The sequence below is a fragment of the Neomonachus schauinslandi genome, chromosome 14 (genome assembly GCF_002201575.2).
Source record: "Neomonachus schauinslandi chromosome 14, ASM220157v2, whole genome shotgun sequence".
Classification (NCBI taxonomy): Eukaryota; Metazoa; Chordata; class Mammalia; order Carnivora; family Phocidae; genus Neomonachus; species Neomonachus schauinslandi.
Window position 1 is genome coordinate 76,188,771 of NC_058416.1, and position 18,325 is coordinate 76,207,095.

An 18,325-nucleotide genomic window follows, 5' to 3' on the forward strand; every position below is an offset into this window, starting at 1 on the left:
ATCTTTTATTACTGTCTCTTGTGGCAAAATAACATTTTGTACAAATAAGTCACCTAGTTTACTTTGGACACAAAGACAATACAAACTGGAATGAGGATCTTAGGTGAAGGGGAAAGAGGAGGAAGGACAGATCAGGTCATTGATGTTTCTTATATTCTGTGAAAAATAGATTTACAGGGGGGAAAAAATAGACTTTCACAACTTCAATGAGCCTTTGTAAAACAAGGGGTAAATCCGCCTCCACCAGACCCTTCTTATGGCAAAGATGTTCTGTAACATGGAATGTGAGGAAACGACAAGTGGACGACCAGGCGCTCACGGCAGCTACAGCAGCACCTCTGCGTCAGGAATCCTCAGGCCCTGGAGAGGAATCTATGCCGTGGGTCTGGGGACAGACTGCCTCCAGTCCCCAAACCTCACTGCCATCGTGGTGACAAGAGCCACCAAAAGAAAGTAACTTGACAGAGGAAAAAAAAAAAAAAAGAGTACCCTGGGAGCCTACTGGGGGTGGCAGGACACACTAAGGCAAGACTCCCCCAATTTGTCCATTACACACAGCCTATTAAATCCATCCCAGAAATGAATTCCACTTCAACTGGAAAAATAGGTCGATGATTACCCATCACTGCCATTTCAAGGATCACCAGTCTACGGTGAGCCCCACCTTCCCTAAATCACTGCCCCTGCTGGAGAATCAGATGGCCCAAAGGCTGGAATGTGTCTTCGGGGAGTTCTGCAGGCCCCTGAAAACTGCCTTCTCCGCAGGGATCACTGAGCTAACACATAAGGACAGGGTGGCCTACTTTAGCCCACAACTACTTTTATTGGTTATTTCTTCTGTTTGCTCTTTAGGACAAAATGAAATCAACAGGGATCTTCTTTGGAGAAGCAAGAAGAGCATCGTAGCCCAAGGCTCTGAAGGAAAAGCGAGATGCTCTTCCTAGAGATTCCCAGGCGGAGGGATAGGAGCAGGACAGCAGAGGAAGAGGTGCAGGCATCTGGCCCCGTGGCGCCGGGTGGGCCTGCCAGGCTGCCGGAATGCGTCCCTCCAGGAGCTGCCACCCAGATGCCAGCTCTGACCAGGAGGCAGGGTGTCCCCGTGCAGGTCACTTTTCCCCTCCCCCGGCAGCACCCCCAAGACAACTGCTATCACCAGCCCCGATTCCCTACTAACATGGCCTCCCGATTCAACTTCTGACGGCTTCGGCTACTTTCAGAGAAAGGAGGACTTCCAATTCTTTCCCCAGGTCAGGTACAAAAGCGTGAATTCCAAACTCACTCCGGTTAACCCCCCAGAGTGGTGATGCTTCTCCAGATTTCCTGAGTTATGAGACACAAGAATCCGGACTCCCAGGTACAGAACACCAGACAGACCTTCTGGAGCAGATGGTGTATCTCTGTCCTCCTGTCCTCCTGGACACAGACGGAGCATATGACCTCGAGATGGTCCAGTGAGACTAAGGCAAGCTAATGGGGAGGAGGACACGGCCCGACTCAAGCCAGCATGCCTAGCTCCCCTGCGCTCCCCCTAGCAAAGGCTAACACCGCATAGAAGAGACAGTCCACTAGTCCACACTGCGTGGTCTGTCCTGGGACACATTTCCAAGACACTCTATTGAGTAGAGCTCTGGACAGCTCCAGAAACCACATCCTAGATAGTAATTAAATATCAAATAGTAGAAAATCTCCCAATTAGGCTACTGTCCAATAGAGAAGGGGTGGTTCTGAAGCTCAGTATGCACACACGAATATGCTAGAGGAGACACAAGGAGAAACCAGGCAAGGAGGCAGTACTGATGTCTGTCCACAGATGAGGAGGGAAGGAGGGCAATGCAGCTTTTCCCAGTAGCACGTGGGACAGAGCCACACATAAGGCACCTGAATTTGTGGTCGACTCCAGTTCTGAGATTCACCCGGTCTGGTGATGAGTAACCCATGTGCAGGGTGCCTGGTCTCTTCCCTCCCTCAGTGGTTGGATCCAGTGCCAGCACACAGGACTAAGGGTTTTCTCAGTGGAAAGCTGCCAGCATCTGGCACAGCCCAGACTCTGGCCTGGCACAGAGCACTGGGCCAAGGTTCAAGGCCACTCACACTCTAGAATCCAAAGAGGGAGCAACACTGGTTAGCGAATGCACAGGGGGCTTCTGTGGCAAAGTGCTGGCCCTTCTATCCTGGGCCCCGTGTGGCCTTTGTCCCAAACATCTTGGGAGACTGCTCTCCTTCAGCTACTATGATGCTTCACAGTGACTATTCCCACATGCCCGGGCCCTTCCTCCTGCTACCTTCCTATCAATGCTAAACCCTGGCCACAGCAACAATCTTATCAGAGGGTCAGCCACCCCAGTCAGACAACCAGGAGGAGCTGAGGCTATCCAGGGAGGGCCTGAGGACAAAAGCAGCCCACGAGGATGTGCAGGGAAGGTTTTCTGAGAACACCTTTTGAGAGCCACCTCGGCCTACTTCATTCATCTTTTCCAAACACCCAAAAACATTCCAACTAGCAGTATGAAGGACCGGAATATGCATTACTGAGGTCTGACTTGCCAGGATGGTTCCAGAAATTATTTCAGGAGAAAGGCAGACAGGAAAATCCTCCTAAATAAGAAATCTACAAAGAGTTTCAGAGGCAAACCCACATCATAAGCCAGTCCTGCAGGTTCTCCTGTGTAGAGAAAATCAAATCCCTCCTTTAAGTAGCTGCTGGTCCGTAACTATCCCGGGCCCCAACATGAGCCAGATTAGCCCCAGGCGCCTGTTTAATACTATCAGAAGTCTAACCACACATCACATATGCTGGGAACACCACGGTCGTCTTATAAAACCTCCCCGAAAGAAGACTAAGGAAAAAAACAAACAAACCAACCAACACAAAATACACGGCCTGCTGTGGCCTCAAGAGATCCTACTGTTCCAAGAGCACAAAACTGACAGTCTATTTCAGGAGATACTCAAAAGTTAGGAGCGAGGACAAGCAGAGCAAGCTCATCTTTCCTCCAAAATGGCAACAGGAGGGCACTGCCAGGCTGAAGCCTTGGTGTGTCCCCAGGAGGGCTGGTGGAGGAGCCTGGAAGTCAGACAGAGAAGCAGGCCTTGCCACAACACGGACCTTTCAGTCTGGCAACCCTAGCGGCCCCCGGCGCCCCCACTCTTGGCACCCCTCCACCACCCCCCTTTCTTTCCAGTTGCTTTAGAACTACACACAAGCTGAGGTCAGACTATGCCGACAGCAACACTGTAAGTGAGAGGAGGAATCGCCTAGAAGAGGCCCGGCTTTCAGCTTCTCACCGTGCCCTGGAAGCTACGGAGAAGCCGCTGCAAGCCGGCCGGCCAGAGCCCCCTCACCCCGACGCAGCTGCGCCTGCAGGGACCCAGGCTCATCAGCACAACCAGCAGGCAGCTCAGACAACAGGAAAATAGACTTTCTTTTTTCTCTGGACTCCAGAAGCCTGACCCTAATCCTCTAGTACCTCTGCAACCTACGGGGCAGGGAAAAGGGAAGAAAAAATACTGGGGAAGAAAACACAGCACTGCTTGGCACCTCTCTTGAGCACAGGAAACTACCACGCCCGCCTTGGCTTCCCGGGACCAGGCTCCAGATGTGTGTGGACGAACACAGGTTCAACCACCTCCATGTGCCAGGACCTTGGGCCACAGCAAAGCACCTCCCCGTCCACTCCTGCAGCAGTCACTGGCCTCCATTATAGGCATAGTCAGCCTTGTTGTGCATTATCAGCTTGTTGTCAACAAAGTAGAAGCTGTCAGAACGGGTCTCATAGGGATTTTCAATCATCAGACGAACTGCAAGTCAGAGAAAGGGAAACAGCAAAGACATATGTGTGAGTCTGCCCCCTGGGCTAGGTGGGAAAAAACGTAGCATCCCCTCTGTAATTCCTAAGCCAGCGCTCTAGAACGTGTGAGCGTACTCTGCCAGAACAGTAAGGTCAGAACAGAGCGGGGCGGGCTTGGAGAGCTGGAGAGAACCACAGAGGCCCCCAAATTAAACACAATACCCACTTCAACATAAGGATGCAATCAACTCTGACATGGCACTACTTGGGCATCTCCAGCCCTTAATCAGAACCCCAGGGAAAGAGATTACCCTTTTGCCAACATGGACCACCGAAGACTGTTTATTCAGTACTTCTGGTCTGTTCCCCATCTCTAGACATTCTGGTCCAAATTCCAAAAGCTGTGCCTCACTGTGCCCACCCGCCACGGGCATCCCTGACAACCAAAGGAAGCCTAGATGTGCGTGAGTGCAGGAGGACAAAGGGCGAGGAGCCTTTCACAGGCGTGGCTCAGGGTTAAGTTGCCAATGATCCAGCAAAAGATCTGCTTGTCTTGGGATCCAGATTTAAATCTTCTGTTTGCTCAGGCAACTGCCCAGACCTCTTTAGCCATACTAGAGAGTCAAGATAATTAATTAACAGTCACAACCTCTGATCAGTTTTGAGTTAATGATCACATGCTATTTTGGCTCCTCTGGAGGAAATGCGCTTGTTCACCACAGTTCTCAAAAGACGAAACGGATTGTTTAAAGCCCTTTGAACCCACTCAGGCCAAAAAGTTATTTGGTTTATATCCAGAATATTGACCTCCACATTCCTTCAGCTTATTTGGTTTCAAGAAGAAAAGTTCTACTGCCTTGGGTAAAAACTTGAAATACTATACATAATCCTTTCCTGCAAGTATCTACCTATTCTGGCCCAGCTTGGGGAGCGGGATCAGAGGCCATCATCAACAGCCTGCCCCATGTCAGCAATCCTCATTTTACCTGGAAACAGCACCATCAATGTGAGTGGAGAATATTCTGGTTTTCAGACTCTAACAGTTTTAAGGACCTGGGATTCTGAGAAAATATATGTAGTGTATGTAGGTCCTTCCCTACAACTCAGCCAAACTCCCCCGACTATTCACTATTCACAGGATCCCGCTCACACATTCTCATTGTTCTGGAGCCATTTGCCCTGGTTACCAACAGAGAATGCTAACCCAAGAGAGCACCACCGGAGTCCCAGGAACTGATAAAGCCTGTTCTTTCTCTCGATCAGTCCACCTCTTCCCCTGCCTCGGCTTCTCCCTCTGGGGCCTCCTGAGTTTTCCCTCCTCACAACTATAGGATTACTCTTCCTAAGACATGGCTTCCATCTGGCCACCCCCACTGCTCCAAACTCTGTAACAATTCCCTTTTTCCTGTGGATCTATTCTGACAGCAGAGGATGAGAAAGACCTCTGATTCTAGTTGGCCCCCAGCTTCACTTCTCCCTCTGACTAAGGAGAAAGGGGAGGGTGAACAAGGAGTGCCGGGCAGGAGCCAATGACCAGAACATAGTGGAAAACCAAAGCAGCTCGGAGAGGCGCTCCAGCTAACCCTAGGCCCGGGGATCGTCATGGGCCTCCCCTCCTCTCCATCAGTCACCTCCTTTCTCGCAGCAGGCACCTAAAGCAGATGGCCTGCATTATTAAAACTTTCGATGCTCCCAGACAGGCAGAGTTTGAAACCCTAGACAGGAGCACTAGGAAATGAGAAGCCTGAGGTCAAATGCCTACAAAGGCATCATGTCACCACCTCCCTCCTCTGCCAGATGAGGGCGTTGGACCAGATGGACTCCAAAGTTTGTTCCTTCTAGCCCTAAGAATCTAGAATGATACAGAAGTCAGGGGATACATACTGACATCCTCAGAAAGCTGGGGAAACTCATAGATATGTTCACAAGTGTTCCTACTGCTGGGGATGCAGAAGCCGAAATCGAAGTCAAAGTTTTTCAGCAAGCGTTCCCGGAAATAGTGCCGCTCGATCATCCGGAAGTTTGACACAGGTTTGTCTCCCACTGTGAACTCCACTCTGCAAAATAAACCTCTGTGAGCTCTACTTGGCCTCCTCCCTCCTCTAAAGTCAATCCAGAACCCAACCAAGAACATTCTTTGTGGACAAAGAGTGTTCTCCCCTCCAGAAATACTGGTACTCACGTTGCTCCGACTGTCCGGAGGCGGAGAAAGGCGGGTGTGAACTGATAGCGGACAAAACGTCCTGCACTGATATCCACGTCTCCACCTTCGTCGTCGTCCTCCTCCTCTTGGTCTGAAAGAGCACACAGAATCTTGAGTGTACTGTCTCGGCACCACCGGTCCCAACAGCACAACCAACAAATGGTACTAACACCCACAGAAGGATGGCCAATATCAACTGCGCATTTGCTACATACCAGGCCTTGTGCTGATCACTTCCCAGAATCCTCAGAGTAACCCCGTGGGGGTGTCATCATCATCTCCATGTTACAGATCAGGACGCAGAAGTTCAGAGACATTAAGTCACATGTCCAAAGTCCCCCAAGCAGTAAATGGAGGAAGCAAGGATTTGAACCCAGGGACTCAAAGCTTGTTCTCAAACACTAAGCTATTTACCTTTTATGTAGTTTAAGGGCTTGGGCCATATCCTAAGAGAGCCGGCCTGAAATATAAGCCAGGTGCTAGGCCCCCGGCATGGTCGATAGCATACAGACACGTCTGCTGGTGACAAGGTTGCAGTCCTAGCCACCAACCAGAAGAATGAGACTACAAAGGTTGAAACTAGTCAAAAGCCCAGTTCAAAGAATGCAAAAATTTCTGACAGGCAGCAAAGATAACCCCTAGAAATAACCTTGTTGGGGCACCTGGGTGGCTCAGTCGTTAAGCGTCTGCCTTCGGCTCGGGTCATGATCCCAGGGTCCTGGGATCGGGCCCCGCGTCGGGCTCCCTGCTCTGTGGGAAGCCTGCTTCTCCCTCTCCCACTCCCCCTGCTTGTGTTCCCTCTTTCGCTGTGTCTCTCTGTCAAATAAATAAATAAAATCTTTAAAAAAAAAAAAGAAAGAAAGAACCTTGTTATTTAAATAGAAGATACTGGCCTACAGTCTTGGCGTACCGTAATGCCTATTCCAGGCCACGCCAGGTCCAACACTGAACACCTGGGAAACAGTGAGGCAGATAGATGGGCAATGGACCAACGTGTGGGACCTGAATGAGGGCCAGTCTAGTCCATTCCTGAACCCAGAAAGTGGAAGTTCTGTAAAATGAATCAAAGAACCATTCTAATGTGAAAAACAACGTAGTTCCCACTAGTAGCCATCCAGTGTCCAGCAAAAATATTTTCTCCAGGTATAGGCTGAATATGGGTGCAACTGATGTCTTTTTTAGCCCCAAACATCTCCGCCAATGACTACCCCAAAAGCATATGGGCAACCAGACTGAGCAGGGGTTCAGAGCCAGCCACTGGAGAGTCCTTGCTCCAACAATGTGATTCAGAGAGAATCAGACCGAATCTTCTCAGGAATTCAAACTCATCAGAACAAGTGCAGCAGGAGGGTACTGATTCAGTGGGAGCATATTCTAAGTGACTCAAGATCCTTAAAGGTAAAGACTGGAGAAGTTGAAAATCAAGGTATTTTTACAGGATCTGCAGCTGACCCTCTTTTTTTTTTTTTTTTAAAGGTTTTATTTATTTGACAGAGAGAGACACAGTGAGAAAGGGCACACAAGCAGGGGGAGTGGGAGAGGGAGAAGCAGGCTTCCCGCAAAGCAGGGAGCCCGATGTGGGGCTCAATCCCAGGACCCTAGGATCATGACCTGAGCCGAAGGCAGGCACTTAACAACTGAGCCACCCAGGCGCCCTGCAGCTGACCTTCTTGAGACAGTTCAATTTTGTACTGAAATGACTACTATGGGCCCAGCCTAATCCAAATCCACATATCTGAAGCAGCCCTGGGGTCCATGAAACATCTGAAGTACTGGGACGGGTCACTTAGGGATGTGAATGCCACAGACCCAGGAAGCTGGCTGGCCCTGATCCTCCCAACACCGGCTAAGCACCCACAGGCTGGAGCCGTTAGGTGCCTTGGTCAGCCCTAGATTATGAGAGCACGTAGGATGCCAGATGGGGTGAGAAGACTAGGGCTCCAACCTTGGCTGTACAACGAACCTGAGCTGAGATCTTCTCAGGAAAGCCTTTCGACCTACCTGGGATACTAATACCTGCCTTACCAAATTTACAGGCTCTTCTGAGCAGCGAATCAGACAAGAAGAGCTTTGCAAAAAGAATTATTAATACAGACCTCGGTGAATACTCTGCAGTCATCCGCGCTGGTGTTCTAAAAACTAATGCCAGAGGGCGCTCCGTCTCCGATGATGAGCTCCAAGACCGACATGTGGTCCCCTAGCCAAGAATGAATCACCCTAGGGCTGCATCACAAGCACCGGAAGCATCTATTCAAAGCTAATTTAAGGAATCCCAAGTAGTTCATAGGTCTGGGCTTTCTGTTCATCCAGAAAATGGTGAAGATTAAAATCCAAACTAGGACTTACAGGGAAATAGGAGGCACTGTTTAAAGGAAAGCGAGGGAGAAGACAGGGGAGCCCAGACGGGGACCCTCAGCATCACCCTTCCAGTGTTCCCAGGACACAAGGCTCAGGGGCACTTTCCTCATTCTACTTTAATTCCAAGGCTTCCTATCCTAAGTGGAGGCAACATGGTAAGATGAACGAGCACAACCTTAGGAAAGTCACTTGGAAATTCTGGGCCTCAGTTTCCTTATCTGTAAAATGGGAATAGTAACTCCTCCCAGAAATGTGAGGATTATAGGACCTGATGCAAACAGAAACACATGTACAACCAGCAGAGGGTAGATACTCAACAAACACCAGCCTCTCAGCGCAGCTTCCGACCAGTACGCCAGGCAGGCCAGGTTTCAGGAGGAGGCACTGCACGCACATGCTGGAGTACAAGCTGCAGGATGCAACGGTTCACACAAACGGGAGCCTCGGAGACCTTCTCAAGTGGCTGCGACAATACTGAGGCCTACCTGAAACACAGGGTTTGGCAATCTCAAAGAGCACTGTCCCTGTCTCCAAGTCTCGAATTTTGAAACGAGTGAAATCAATACTGTAGATGTTATCTTCGGGTTTACATAAATAATCTGAAAATGAGAGAGAGAGAGAAAGACAAATGCTGTTTAATAATCCTCCAAAACTATCATTTCTTTCTTTGTCAAGTTTTGAAGCAAACTCAGGCTTTTTCTTCCTACACAATTCACTTAAAATACACCCAAAAACTTCCTCTTATGTTACAAGCAAAAGTTGTGTGAGCAGAATAAGGGGATCGAAGAAAGAAAACAAGAGCATGGATTTGGATGGGATGAAAGATTATCATAACACTTTTAGAAACAGGGATAGTATCAGGGGCTTGCTTTGGAAACACCCCCAAAATGGTCTACAAGGCTTCCATAATCTATTAACTTGATGTCACAACAGAATTTTTTTACAAATCCATTTTAAAACATTTATGTTGATCTAATGGCCAATATAGTGCCTGTTTGCCGGCCGTGAGTATCGCACAGCAGAGATCAGCAAATGTTTTCTGTAAAGGGCCACATCTAAATAATTTAGACTTTGGGGCCACACTGTCTCTGTCACAACTAAACTCTGTCTCTGTAGCAAAAAGCAGTCACAGACAACCTGCATATAAATGAGCAGGTCTGTAGTCCAATAAAACTATTTACAGACACTGAAATATGAATTGCATATAACCATGTGTGCTGAGATTTTTTTTCCCCTCAACTATTTAAAAATGTAAAAACCACTCTTAGCTTGCAGACTGTACAAAATCAGGCAGTGGACCATACCTACACAGGTGACAGGGCAGATCTGCTGGGAGGGCACTGGGCCAAAGTGAAGTGGAGCCCGTGACAACCTGAGCAGCTGGTCAGTATGGTACTGATCATAGGAAACTTCCCTGATTTCTTTCTACGATGTGACTCCTGATAGCATCTTCTCCACAACTCATTTGAGCACTTTTTCTTACACTGTCTGCTTGTGTTAGTTGTTCCATGCTTTACAAGCTGTCTCTCCAGTAATATGGCAAACTTGAGAGCCGCTGATTACTTTGTAAATCCTAAAAAGACTGAGATGGCTTCTGCACCTTTCGAGGGTATTCAATAAATAACTTGCTGAATGGAACAGACTTGAACAAAATCCAGAGGTCACCACGCTTTGACCTGTGGCTGTCTCCAGTAGGCTGCTGGGGTGAGTTTGAGCAAGAGCACCAATCCCAAGCTCTTACACATGACCTGAGTGCCCACTGAGAATGCCACTAAGGGCCAGGCATTAGAATGGCCTGATTCACCCTTGGTATCAGGAGAAAGCAGGAGGCTAGAAAGCTCAGGTGATGAGCACTTCTGGACCTTCAGAGAAGCCCCATATGAAAACGGGGACAGAACAGAAGCAGAGTTTTCACAATGCTTCAATAAACTGAATAGCAAGACCTTCTATAGATATACTCAGGCATGCAAAGGACAGGCCCAACCCAATGAAAGGGGGGACATTAAAATATCAAGAATCAAGTTAAACCTATCAGGAGATGGGAATTCCTTTTCATACAGGCTGGACCAAGGCCCACTGTCTAAACTCCTGCCCGCAAATTACTGGAGCTGCCACCAGCTACCTGAGGTACACCTGAGCAGCCCCAGGCTGACAGCTAAAGCAATTCAGCAGGTAACGCTGTGGCAGCCTTAGATCCACGGAAGGAGTGCTGGTGTCGCAGGGTTAGAAATCTGGAGGGCGGCAAGGATGGGCAGGGCAAGCAGGGTCTAACCTGGGAGAGGGGGAAATAGCAGCAAGAGAAAGGGTGGCAAGTCAGGGCTTGGCTTGGAAGAGAATATAAAAAGGGAGAAGAACCAAGACAGGGGGTGGGCAATGTATTTCTTCCCACCCTTCCTTATTATCAATGAAACCTTGTAGGATGGTTGCATTTTACACAAGAAATTCTTAAACCCTGACACATTCTTAATTCACTAGAACAGGTGTCAAAAGCGAGATTCACATTTTAGACTGGGTACATAAACTGAAACTTTATTAACATATTTTCTCAAGTGGCAGTTTTAAATTTGCATGAAACGCCACGGCAGTATGTTTGAGGAAAGAAGGGCCCCCCTGCACACAAAGGGGCAAGGCTTGGGACCAAAGGAGTAAGGGGGCCAAGGCAGGCTGGAGAGGGGGCTGTCAGGGGACGGAGTGGAGGGAAAGGCAGAGAAAGCAGGTAGGGGTCTGGGCGGGCAGAGACTGCAGAGGCTGGGAGTGGGCAGGTTGAGGGAGCCTGGCTGAGCAGGAACTTCACTGATACCCGTGGGTCTTCCAGGACGAGGGGCAGCGGTCCCATTTAACCAGGGTCAGGAGGTTCCGGTTAAGCTAAAGGGGCTCCCTACCCAAACGGATCCAGATGAGGAGGAGAACGGCCCAGCCTGGAGGCCCAGCTGGGGCCCGCCCAGGAGGAGCCTGGCGTGGCCGGACACAGGGGAGCGCGGTCAAGCTCAAGGAGAACCCCTTCCCAACCAGGTCTGGGTGAGGGTGGGGAGCACAGAGCCGTCCCGGCAGAGCGGCGGGCGACGCGGCCTGGCCGGCCGAGGGGGTCTGGGTGGACCCCGGGCCGGTCAGGGGGCCAGCGGCCGACTCCGCTGAAGGCGATAAGGGGCCCAGGTCCCGGGGCGAGGGCAGGGGCGCGGTCGGGCCGGCACTCACTCTCGGTGACCCTGCTGAGGCGCAGGACGTGCTCGGGCCGGATGGTGTCCAGAGCCAGCAGCTCCTGCTCCGTGACCGCCGCCCCGATGCCGTCCTCTGCCGCGTGGTGGGGCGCCTGCCGCCGCGCCTTGAGTCGGTTCAGCACGCCGCCGCCCGCCTTCTTCTTCTCTTCCTTGCCGGCCACCAGCCCCCCAGGCCCAGCCCCCGACCCCGCGGCCGCAGCCTTCGGGTTCGACCCGCTCATCGCTCCGCCGCCAAGATGGCCGCCGCCTCCGCAGCGCCGTAACTATGGAGAGCGGGGGCGGGGTCCGGGGTGGTACCTGGGGGCGGGGGCGGGGCTGGGGGCGGGGCCTGCGGGCTGCAGCCAGCCGCCTCCTCTGCCAGCCTCCTCTGCCAGCTAGGTCCCAGCCAGGTGGTGAGCCCTAGGGGTGGCCGGGGGTGCCAACCCCCCAGACTCCATCAGGCTCCGAAGGTCACTCCAAATGTCTTTAAAATATTTCACACAAATGACTTTCTGTCATATAAACTAGGCAAGGCATCTTGAGGAAATGTTTTCTAATCTGTAGCACGGAAGTTAAAACAAGTGCTTGCTATGCAAAAGCAGCTTTCCCAATTAGATTACCATTTCTAAACCCTACTGTGCTAAGCTTTGAGCTAGACATCGGGCTAGATTACAGGAAATGTAAGAATATGAACCAAGACAGGGATTAGGTCCACCCTATTCACTACTGTATTCTGGCAGCAGAGTTAATGCCTGCCACAGTCGGTGCTCAGTAATGACTGAATGAGTGAAGGCATGCCCCACAATAAAGGAGCTCCCCCTTTGCTGGGGAAGACTGTGAAGTACATAATTCATTATGTGGCGCTTCCTCTTGACCAGCCCAGTATGAATGAACTAGAAGACGAGCCAGACTGCTAACTGCTCCAACAGAGGTACAGCAATGGTGCTACCAGAACACACAGGAGTGGCCTGGCGGAATCAGAAGGGGCTTCACAGAGGTAACATCTGCACAGAACGGGGGAAGTTAATCATGATTTCACTAAGTGGAGGAGGTGGGCCAAGGGGTTGGGCGGGTAGGTGGAGGGTGGGTTAAGGCTGCCCTCTCACACCCCAAGTGGCTCCTTCTCTAGGGATTCTGGGTCAACAATCTTCTGTGTTAGAGGCCTGGGTCCAACTGTTGTACTGCGTCTGCTAGGTCTGATATCACCTCTTAGCCAGACTTAGGCCAGAGTGAAACTCCACCCCTCTCCCCACAATCAGCCTCAAGACTTGGTTTATACCAGGCCTTGCTCGGTCCCTCTCACCTTATGTAAGGGGCTTGGGAGGAGCTGACAGGCCTAGCCTGGTTCCTGGACAAAATCCAAACCTGACTCCACCCCAGCTGCCCAGCCTACTGGAACAGTATGTGGCCGAGTTCCTATCTAAATGCTGCCCTATCTTTGAGAGATTACAACTGGGTGGCATTTACCAAACCGTTCAGGAAAATTTTATTTATTTTTAAATATTTTATTTGAGAGAGAGAGAGAGAGAGATCACAAGCAAGGGGAGGGTACAGGGAGAAGCAGACTCTCTGCTGAGCAGGCACCTAATGTGGGACTCAATCCCAGGACCCTGGGATCATGACCTGAGCCTAAGGCAGACGCTTAACTGACTGAGCCACCCAGGTGCCCAGTTCAGGAAAAACTTAATAGATGTGTACAAAGAATTAAAGTCCTTCCCTTCGCAAACAACTCTTTTTAAACCACTCAGCAGTGAGTGGTTACTGAAGAATTTCCAGAACTTTTAATACGCTACTTAATTGTGAATCACCAGGAGGGAGGCTCAGCATGCAGCCATTTCCCACACTCACTTACTCACTAAACCTTCGTTCTCAGAACACCAGAACTAGTTACCTGGATCCCCACTTTTCTTTCTAGGAATTATAAGAAATGTATTACCCCCCTTACCTGCAACTCCAGATCCTTTAGCACAAAGATGTTTACCACAGGACCATTTGTAACACTGAAAAATTACAATAAATTACAGTTGCACCCATTCATGTTATGCAGCTGTTAAAAAGAATGAGATCCATCTATATGTACCAGTATAGAGAGAGCTTAAAGATATATTAAGTGGGGGGGGGGAGCCTCAGAATCCCATTTGTTTAAAATAAAAAGGACATGAATATATGGATTTGTATTTGTAACTGCAAAGGAAGAGGTCTGGAAATGCACTAAAGTGTTAACCGTGGTTCCCTCTGAGGAGGAGAGTATTGGAAAGACATGAGAGCTACTTATGCACTGTTTTATCACAGCAGGCATGTGATCATGGGTTGCTTGTATATTAAAAAACATATATATATCTTAGGATCTCTGTCTGGAAAAAAATGCAAAGCCAAAGTAGCCTTCTCTTCTCTTAAAATTTACAAGCAACTTCACACTTGATCACTTTTTTCTGCTCAAAAGAAAGTTAAATAAAAACTGCCATATAAGGGAGTTAGGGCCTGTACTCTCTCAGGTCACCACCTATGAATGTGATTAAAAGGAAAAGGCTGTCTTTAGAAAACACACACAGAAATAATACATATATATAATAATGTATTAATATATATGGAAGGAGTAGGAAAAATAAGGGCTATAAACTCCAATCTGCCTCTGCTTCTCTTCACCAAATCTTCCTAAGGCATATCAAAAGGCTCTTTTAAAAATTTTTGTAAAGTACATAAACTAATACTGTGTTTGGGGGAACAAGGACAACAGAGATCTACTGCATTAAATTGTAACCCCAAGGTTTCCCTGGGCTAGACGGGTGAAGACCAGCGTGGAAAGGATGGCCTTCCCTTCATCCCAACCCCAAGCTCCACAAGTCCCTCTCCTTCAGCTGGTTGTTTTCCTCGCTGTAAGAGATGTGACAGGAGCTGTTTTCCAGGGCAGCCCCAGGGTAGCCAGGCAGTCTGCCTCAAATCAGGCCAGGCAGGTGGGGCCTGGAGCTGGTGCAGCCAAGGTAAGCAAGACATTAGAGGGCTTTTTTCTGCAAAGACTGGGAAATTCAGTCCTCCTTCCTAGTGCCTCCTAAAGGTGGCATGCATCAAATCAGCGGGTCAGGCTGGGGCTGCAGGCATGCCTTGTGGTCTGGGACTGAGAGCTGGTATATTTCCCTAGTACCCAAGTCACCACTCTCCCTGGCTGAGGGTTGTTTTTACAAAGTATTAATTTATTATTTATATCCCACCTGTTTCCAAAAAGGATTTCTGGCCTCATCCCAAATCATACAGCACAAGATTGGTGAGCGAAAATTCATGGAGCCTTGTGAATTTGTAAATGCATGTACTCTTTGACCCAGTAATTCCCTAATGGAGTCTGAAGAAACACTTGTACGTGTGCACAATACATATGTGAAAAGATGTGCATATGGACATACATAAAAATACATATAAAAGGAAATATACACACCAGACTGTCACCTGTTTTATCCTCTAGGGATTACACAGGTAGGTATGAGGATGATTGAGTTTTCACATTTTGCACCCCATAGAACTTAAAAAATATATATATGTTTATGCATTTCCTGTATCACTAAGTCTTAAAGGGTTACTTTCTTTTCCAGAGAAGGAATGATATGATAAACCTCCAGATAACCATCACCCAGCATCATGAGTTACTTTCATTCAAACAGTTCTTTTTAAAGAACAGTCCATGGTGTCTGGAAAACAGTATGGAGTTTCCTCAAAAAGTTGAAAACAGAGCTACCCTACGACCCAGCAATTGCACTACTGGGTATTTACCCCAAAGATACAAATGTAGTGATCCAAAGGGGCACGTGCACCCCAACATTTATAGCAGCAATGTCCACAATAGCCAAACTATGGAAAGAGCCTAGATGTCCATCGACAGATGAATGGATAAAGAAAATGTGATATATATATATATACGTACATACACAATGAGGACATTATGCAGCCATCAAAAAATGAAATCTTGCCATTTGCAACAATGTGGATAGAACTAGAGGGTATTATGCTAAGCGAAATAAGTCAGAGAAAGACTATTATCATATGATTTCCCTGATGTGAGGAATTTGAGAAACAAGACAGAGGATCATAGGGGAAGGGAGGGAAAAATGAAACAAGGCGAAACCAGAGAGGGAGACAAACCATAAGAGACTCTTAATCTCAGGAAACAAACTGAGGGTTGCTGGAGGGGAGTGGGTGGGAGGGATGGAGTGGCTGGGTGATGGACACTGGGGAGGGTATATGCTATGGCGCTGTGAATTGTGTGAGACTGATGAATCACAGACCTGTACCCCTGAAACAAATAATACATTGTATGTCAATAAAAAAAAAAAATTAAAAAAAGAAGAAGAAGAAGAAGAAGAGCCCGTGGTGGCATTGAGAGCATGAGCATGCGGTTTGACAGTCCCAGTCCTCACTCTACCACTGACCAGCTGTGGGACTTTGCATGGGTCATCTATCTCCTCTGAGCTTTCCTTTCCTCCTTTATAAGTCGAGCTAGACACACGTCTCCCCTAGGGCTACAGTGAAGAAGAGATGAAAATGAGCAACGAAAAGCAAAAAGCACGATGCTGGTGCTAGGGAGTATGTCTCATGAATGGTCACTATGCCAACCTATTTCGGTGGCCTTTCTGCAGGACCCCTCCGCCGAGGGCAGGCACCTGGACAGAGAGAAGACATGGAGCTGGACGGGAGAGTGTGTTGACTGGAAAGAGCCGAGGGGAAACAAGCTGGAAACCAGGCTTGAGAAAGTGACACATGGACTCCAGGGGCAGCAGCAAGGAAACCTAGGAGAGCAAGTCTGAGCACAAGGCCAAACCGAAAAGCAAGTGGGGTTATGTTTTACTAACATATACGTGGGTAGCAACAAAACTACGACTCTTGGGCCAGAGTCCTGCAGTGAGGTGCCTGCCATCTCAGGTTGCTAGAGAGCAGAGGCAATCCTGCTCCAGAACCTCCCTGCTCCACCTCCTTTCTGCCTTGACCCCTCACAACTGCTAACAGCAACAAGCTTTCCAGTAAATGTGGGGAAAACTCATCTCTCTTCCTCTATAAGGGGTGGGGGTGTAGGGGTACTAAGTATGGAGAAAGGTCCAGCACACCGGCTCCAGCCAACCGGGAGCCTGATTTCCTTAGCGAGATTAAGATCTGGACCCAAGGAGTGGTTTAACCCAACCCCCAGCACTTGGCCCAAGATCTTCTGTCAGACAGTTTTCCTCCCTGCAACTCCTTAGAGCAAGGCTTCTTCAGGTCTCTTCCCCCATTTGGCAGCTCGTGGAAAGCTACTTGAAATAGTAACAGCTAGGTCTGAATTAGTAAAGAATTCCAGTTATGGGTGGGCTCGAGCTAAGAAAGAGGCTCTGTGGGCCTCCTGGTTTATTAGGGCCCTGAGAACAGACTCCATCAACACTGGCCTCATTCTTGGAGCTGAGCACTGAATTCTGCCCTTCAAGGGGTAACTGAGGGAGGTAGGCCAAACTCTCCCTCCCTCTCCTCGTACCAGCAGCCTCCATTCCTGCTGGGGAAATTTAGCAGGTAGGTTCTGGAGTCTGGAGCCAGTCGCATAGCATCGTGGGGAAAGGAAAGGTAATGAGAGTAATAAGAGCGTCATGATCAAGAGCCAGAGTCCAGGTATAAAATCCCAGCTCTGTCTTTTGCTGGCTGTATGGCCTTGGGCAAGTCACTTCACCTATGAAAGGCTAATACCAACTGGTTTGTTGGAAGATTAAATAGGAGTAACATCTGTAAAAGTGCTTGGCATTGTGCCTCATCCATTTCGAGGGCTCCATAAGAGGTATCTACCATTGTCCTTACAGCCTTAGAAAGAACATGGGCTTTGCAGGCAGACAGACGGAGTTCGAAGCCTGCCTTGACCATTTGCTGACTAGCCTGGGGTAAATTACTTAAGTTTTTTGAGTTTCATGTTCCTTAGCTGTAAAACGAGGCAGATAAATTACAGGAAAAACATCCTTTGGTCTTTCTGCCCCTTCCCAATGTACACTCAACACTGACAACACACTAGAAAAAGAGAAAGCAGTTAGGGTATGTGGGTGGCTCAGTTGGTTAAGCATCTGACTCTTGATTTTGGCTCAGGTTATGATCTCACGGTTCTGAGACTGAACCCTGTGTTGAGCCCATGTCAAGCTTGCTGAAGATTCTCTCCCTCTCCCTCTGCCCACTCCCCACCCCAATCCCACAGTGCGTGCTCTCGCTCTCTCAAAAAAAAAAGGGGGGGGCAGAGAAAACTGTCCCAGGGCTTGGTCTGTCCACAGGCTGTCATGGAAGCTGAGTGAAAGACGTGCACTGGGAGGGAGACAGTCATGGCCTGGAGTTCCAGTGAAAGTGGAAACAAAACAAAACAACTGTTTATTTTTCCTTGAATGCATTGCTGGCTGAAATGGCCAGGCAGTTTTACAGAAATTCATTCCCTTAAACAAACATCCCGGCTAAAATGGACAAAAGCCCCAGGGGTGCCTGGGTGGCTCAGTCATTGGGCGTCTGCCTTCGGCTCGGGTCATGATCCCAGGGTCCTGGGATCGAGCCCTGCATCGGGCTCCCTGCTCGGCGGGAAGCCTGCTTCTCCCTCTCCCACTGCCCCTGCTTGTTCCTGCTCTCGCTATGTCTCTCTGTGTCAAATAAATAAAATATTTAAAAAAAAAAAAAAATGGACAAAAGCCCCCTAGTCTTGTCACAGGAGAGCCCTTCGCAGCCAAGTGAGCCCCCGGGTCTCCCTTTTCCCACCCCATCACTTCACCTTTTTGCAATCAAGTTCAAACTCAATCTCAACAGAG

The 18,325-nt window shown here is 49.0% G+C and overlaps 1 protein-coding gene across 1 annotated transcript; it reads right to left on the reverse strand.

Moving 5' to 3' along the window:
* Positions 1–3,181: 3,181 nt before the first annotated feature.
* Positions 3,182–11,788, reverse strand: UNC119B (unc-119 lipid binding chaperone B). Its single transcript, XM_021703533.1, has 5 exons — positions 11,545–11,788; positions 8,835–8,948; positions 5,971–6,082; positions 5,673–5,845; positions 3,182–3,798 (listed from the first exon to the last, which is right to left on the reverse strand). Exons 1-5 carry the CDS (start codon positions 11,786–11,788, stop codon positions 3,686–3,688), a joined length of 756 nt encoding a protein of 251 aa, XP_021559208.1. The 3' UTR covers positions 3,182–3,685.
* Positions 11,789–18,325: the final 6,537 nt, after the last annotated feature.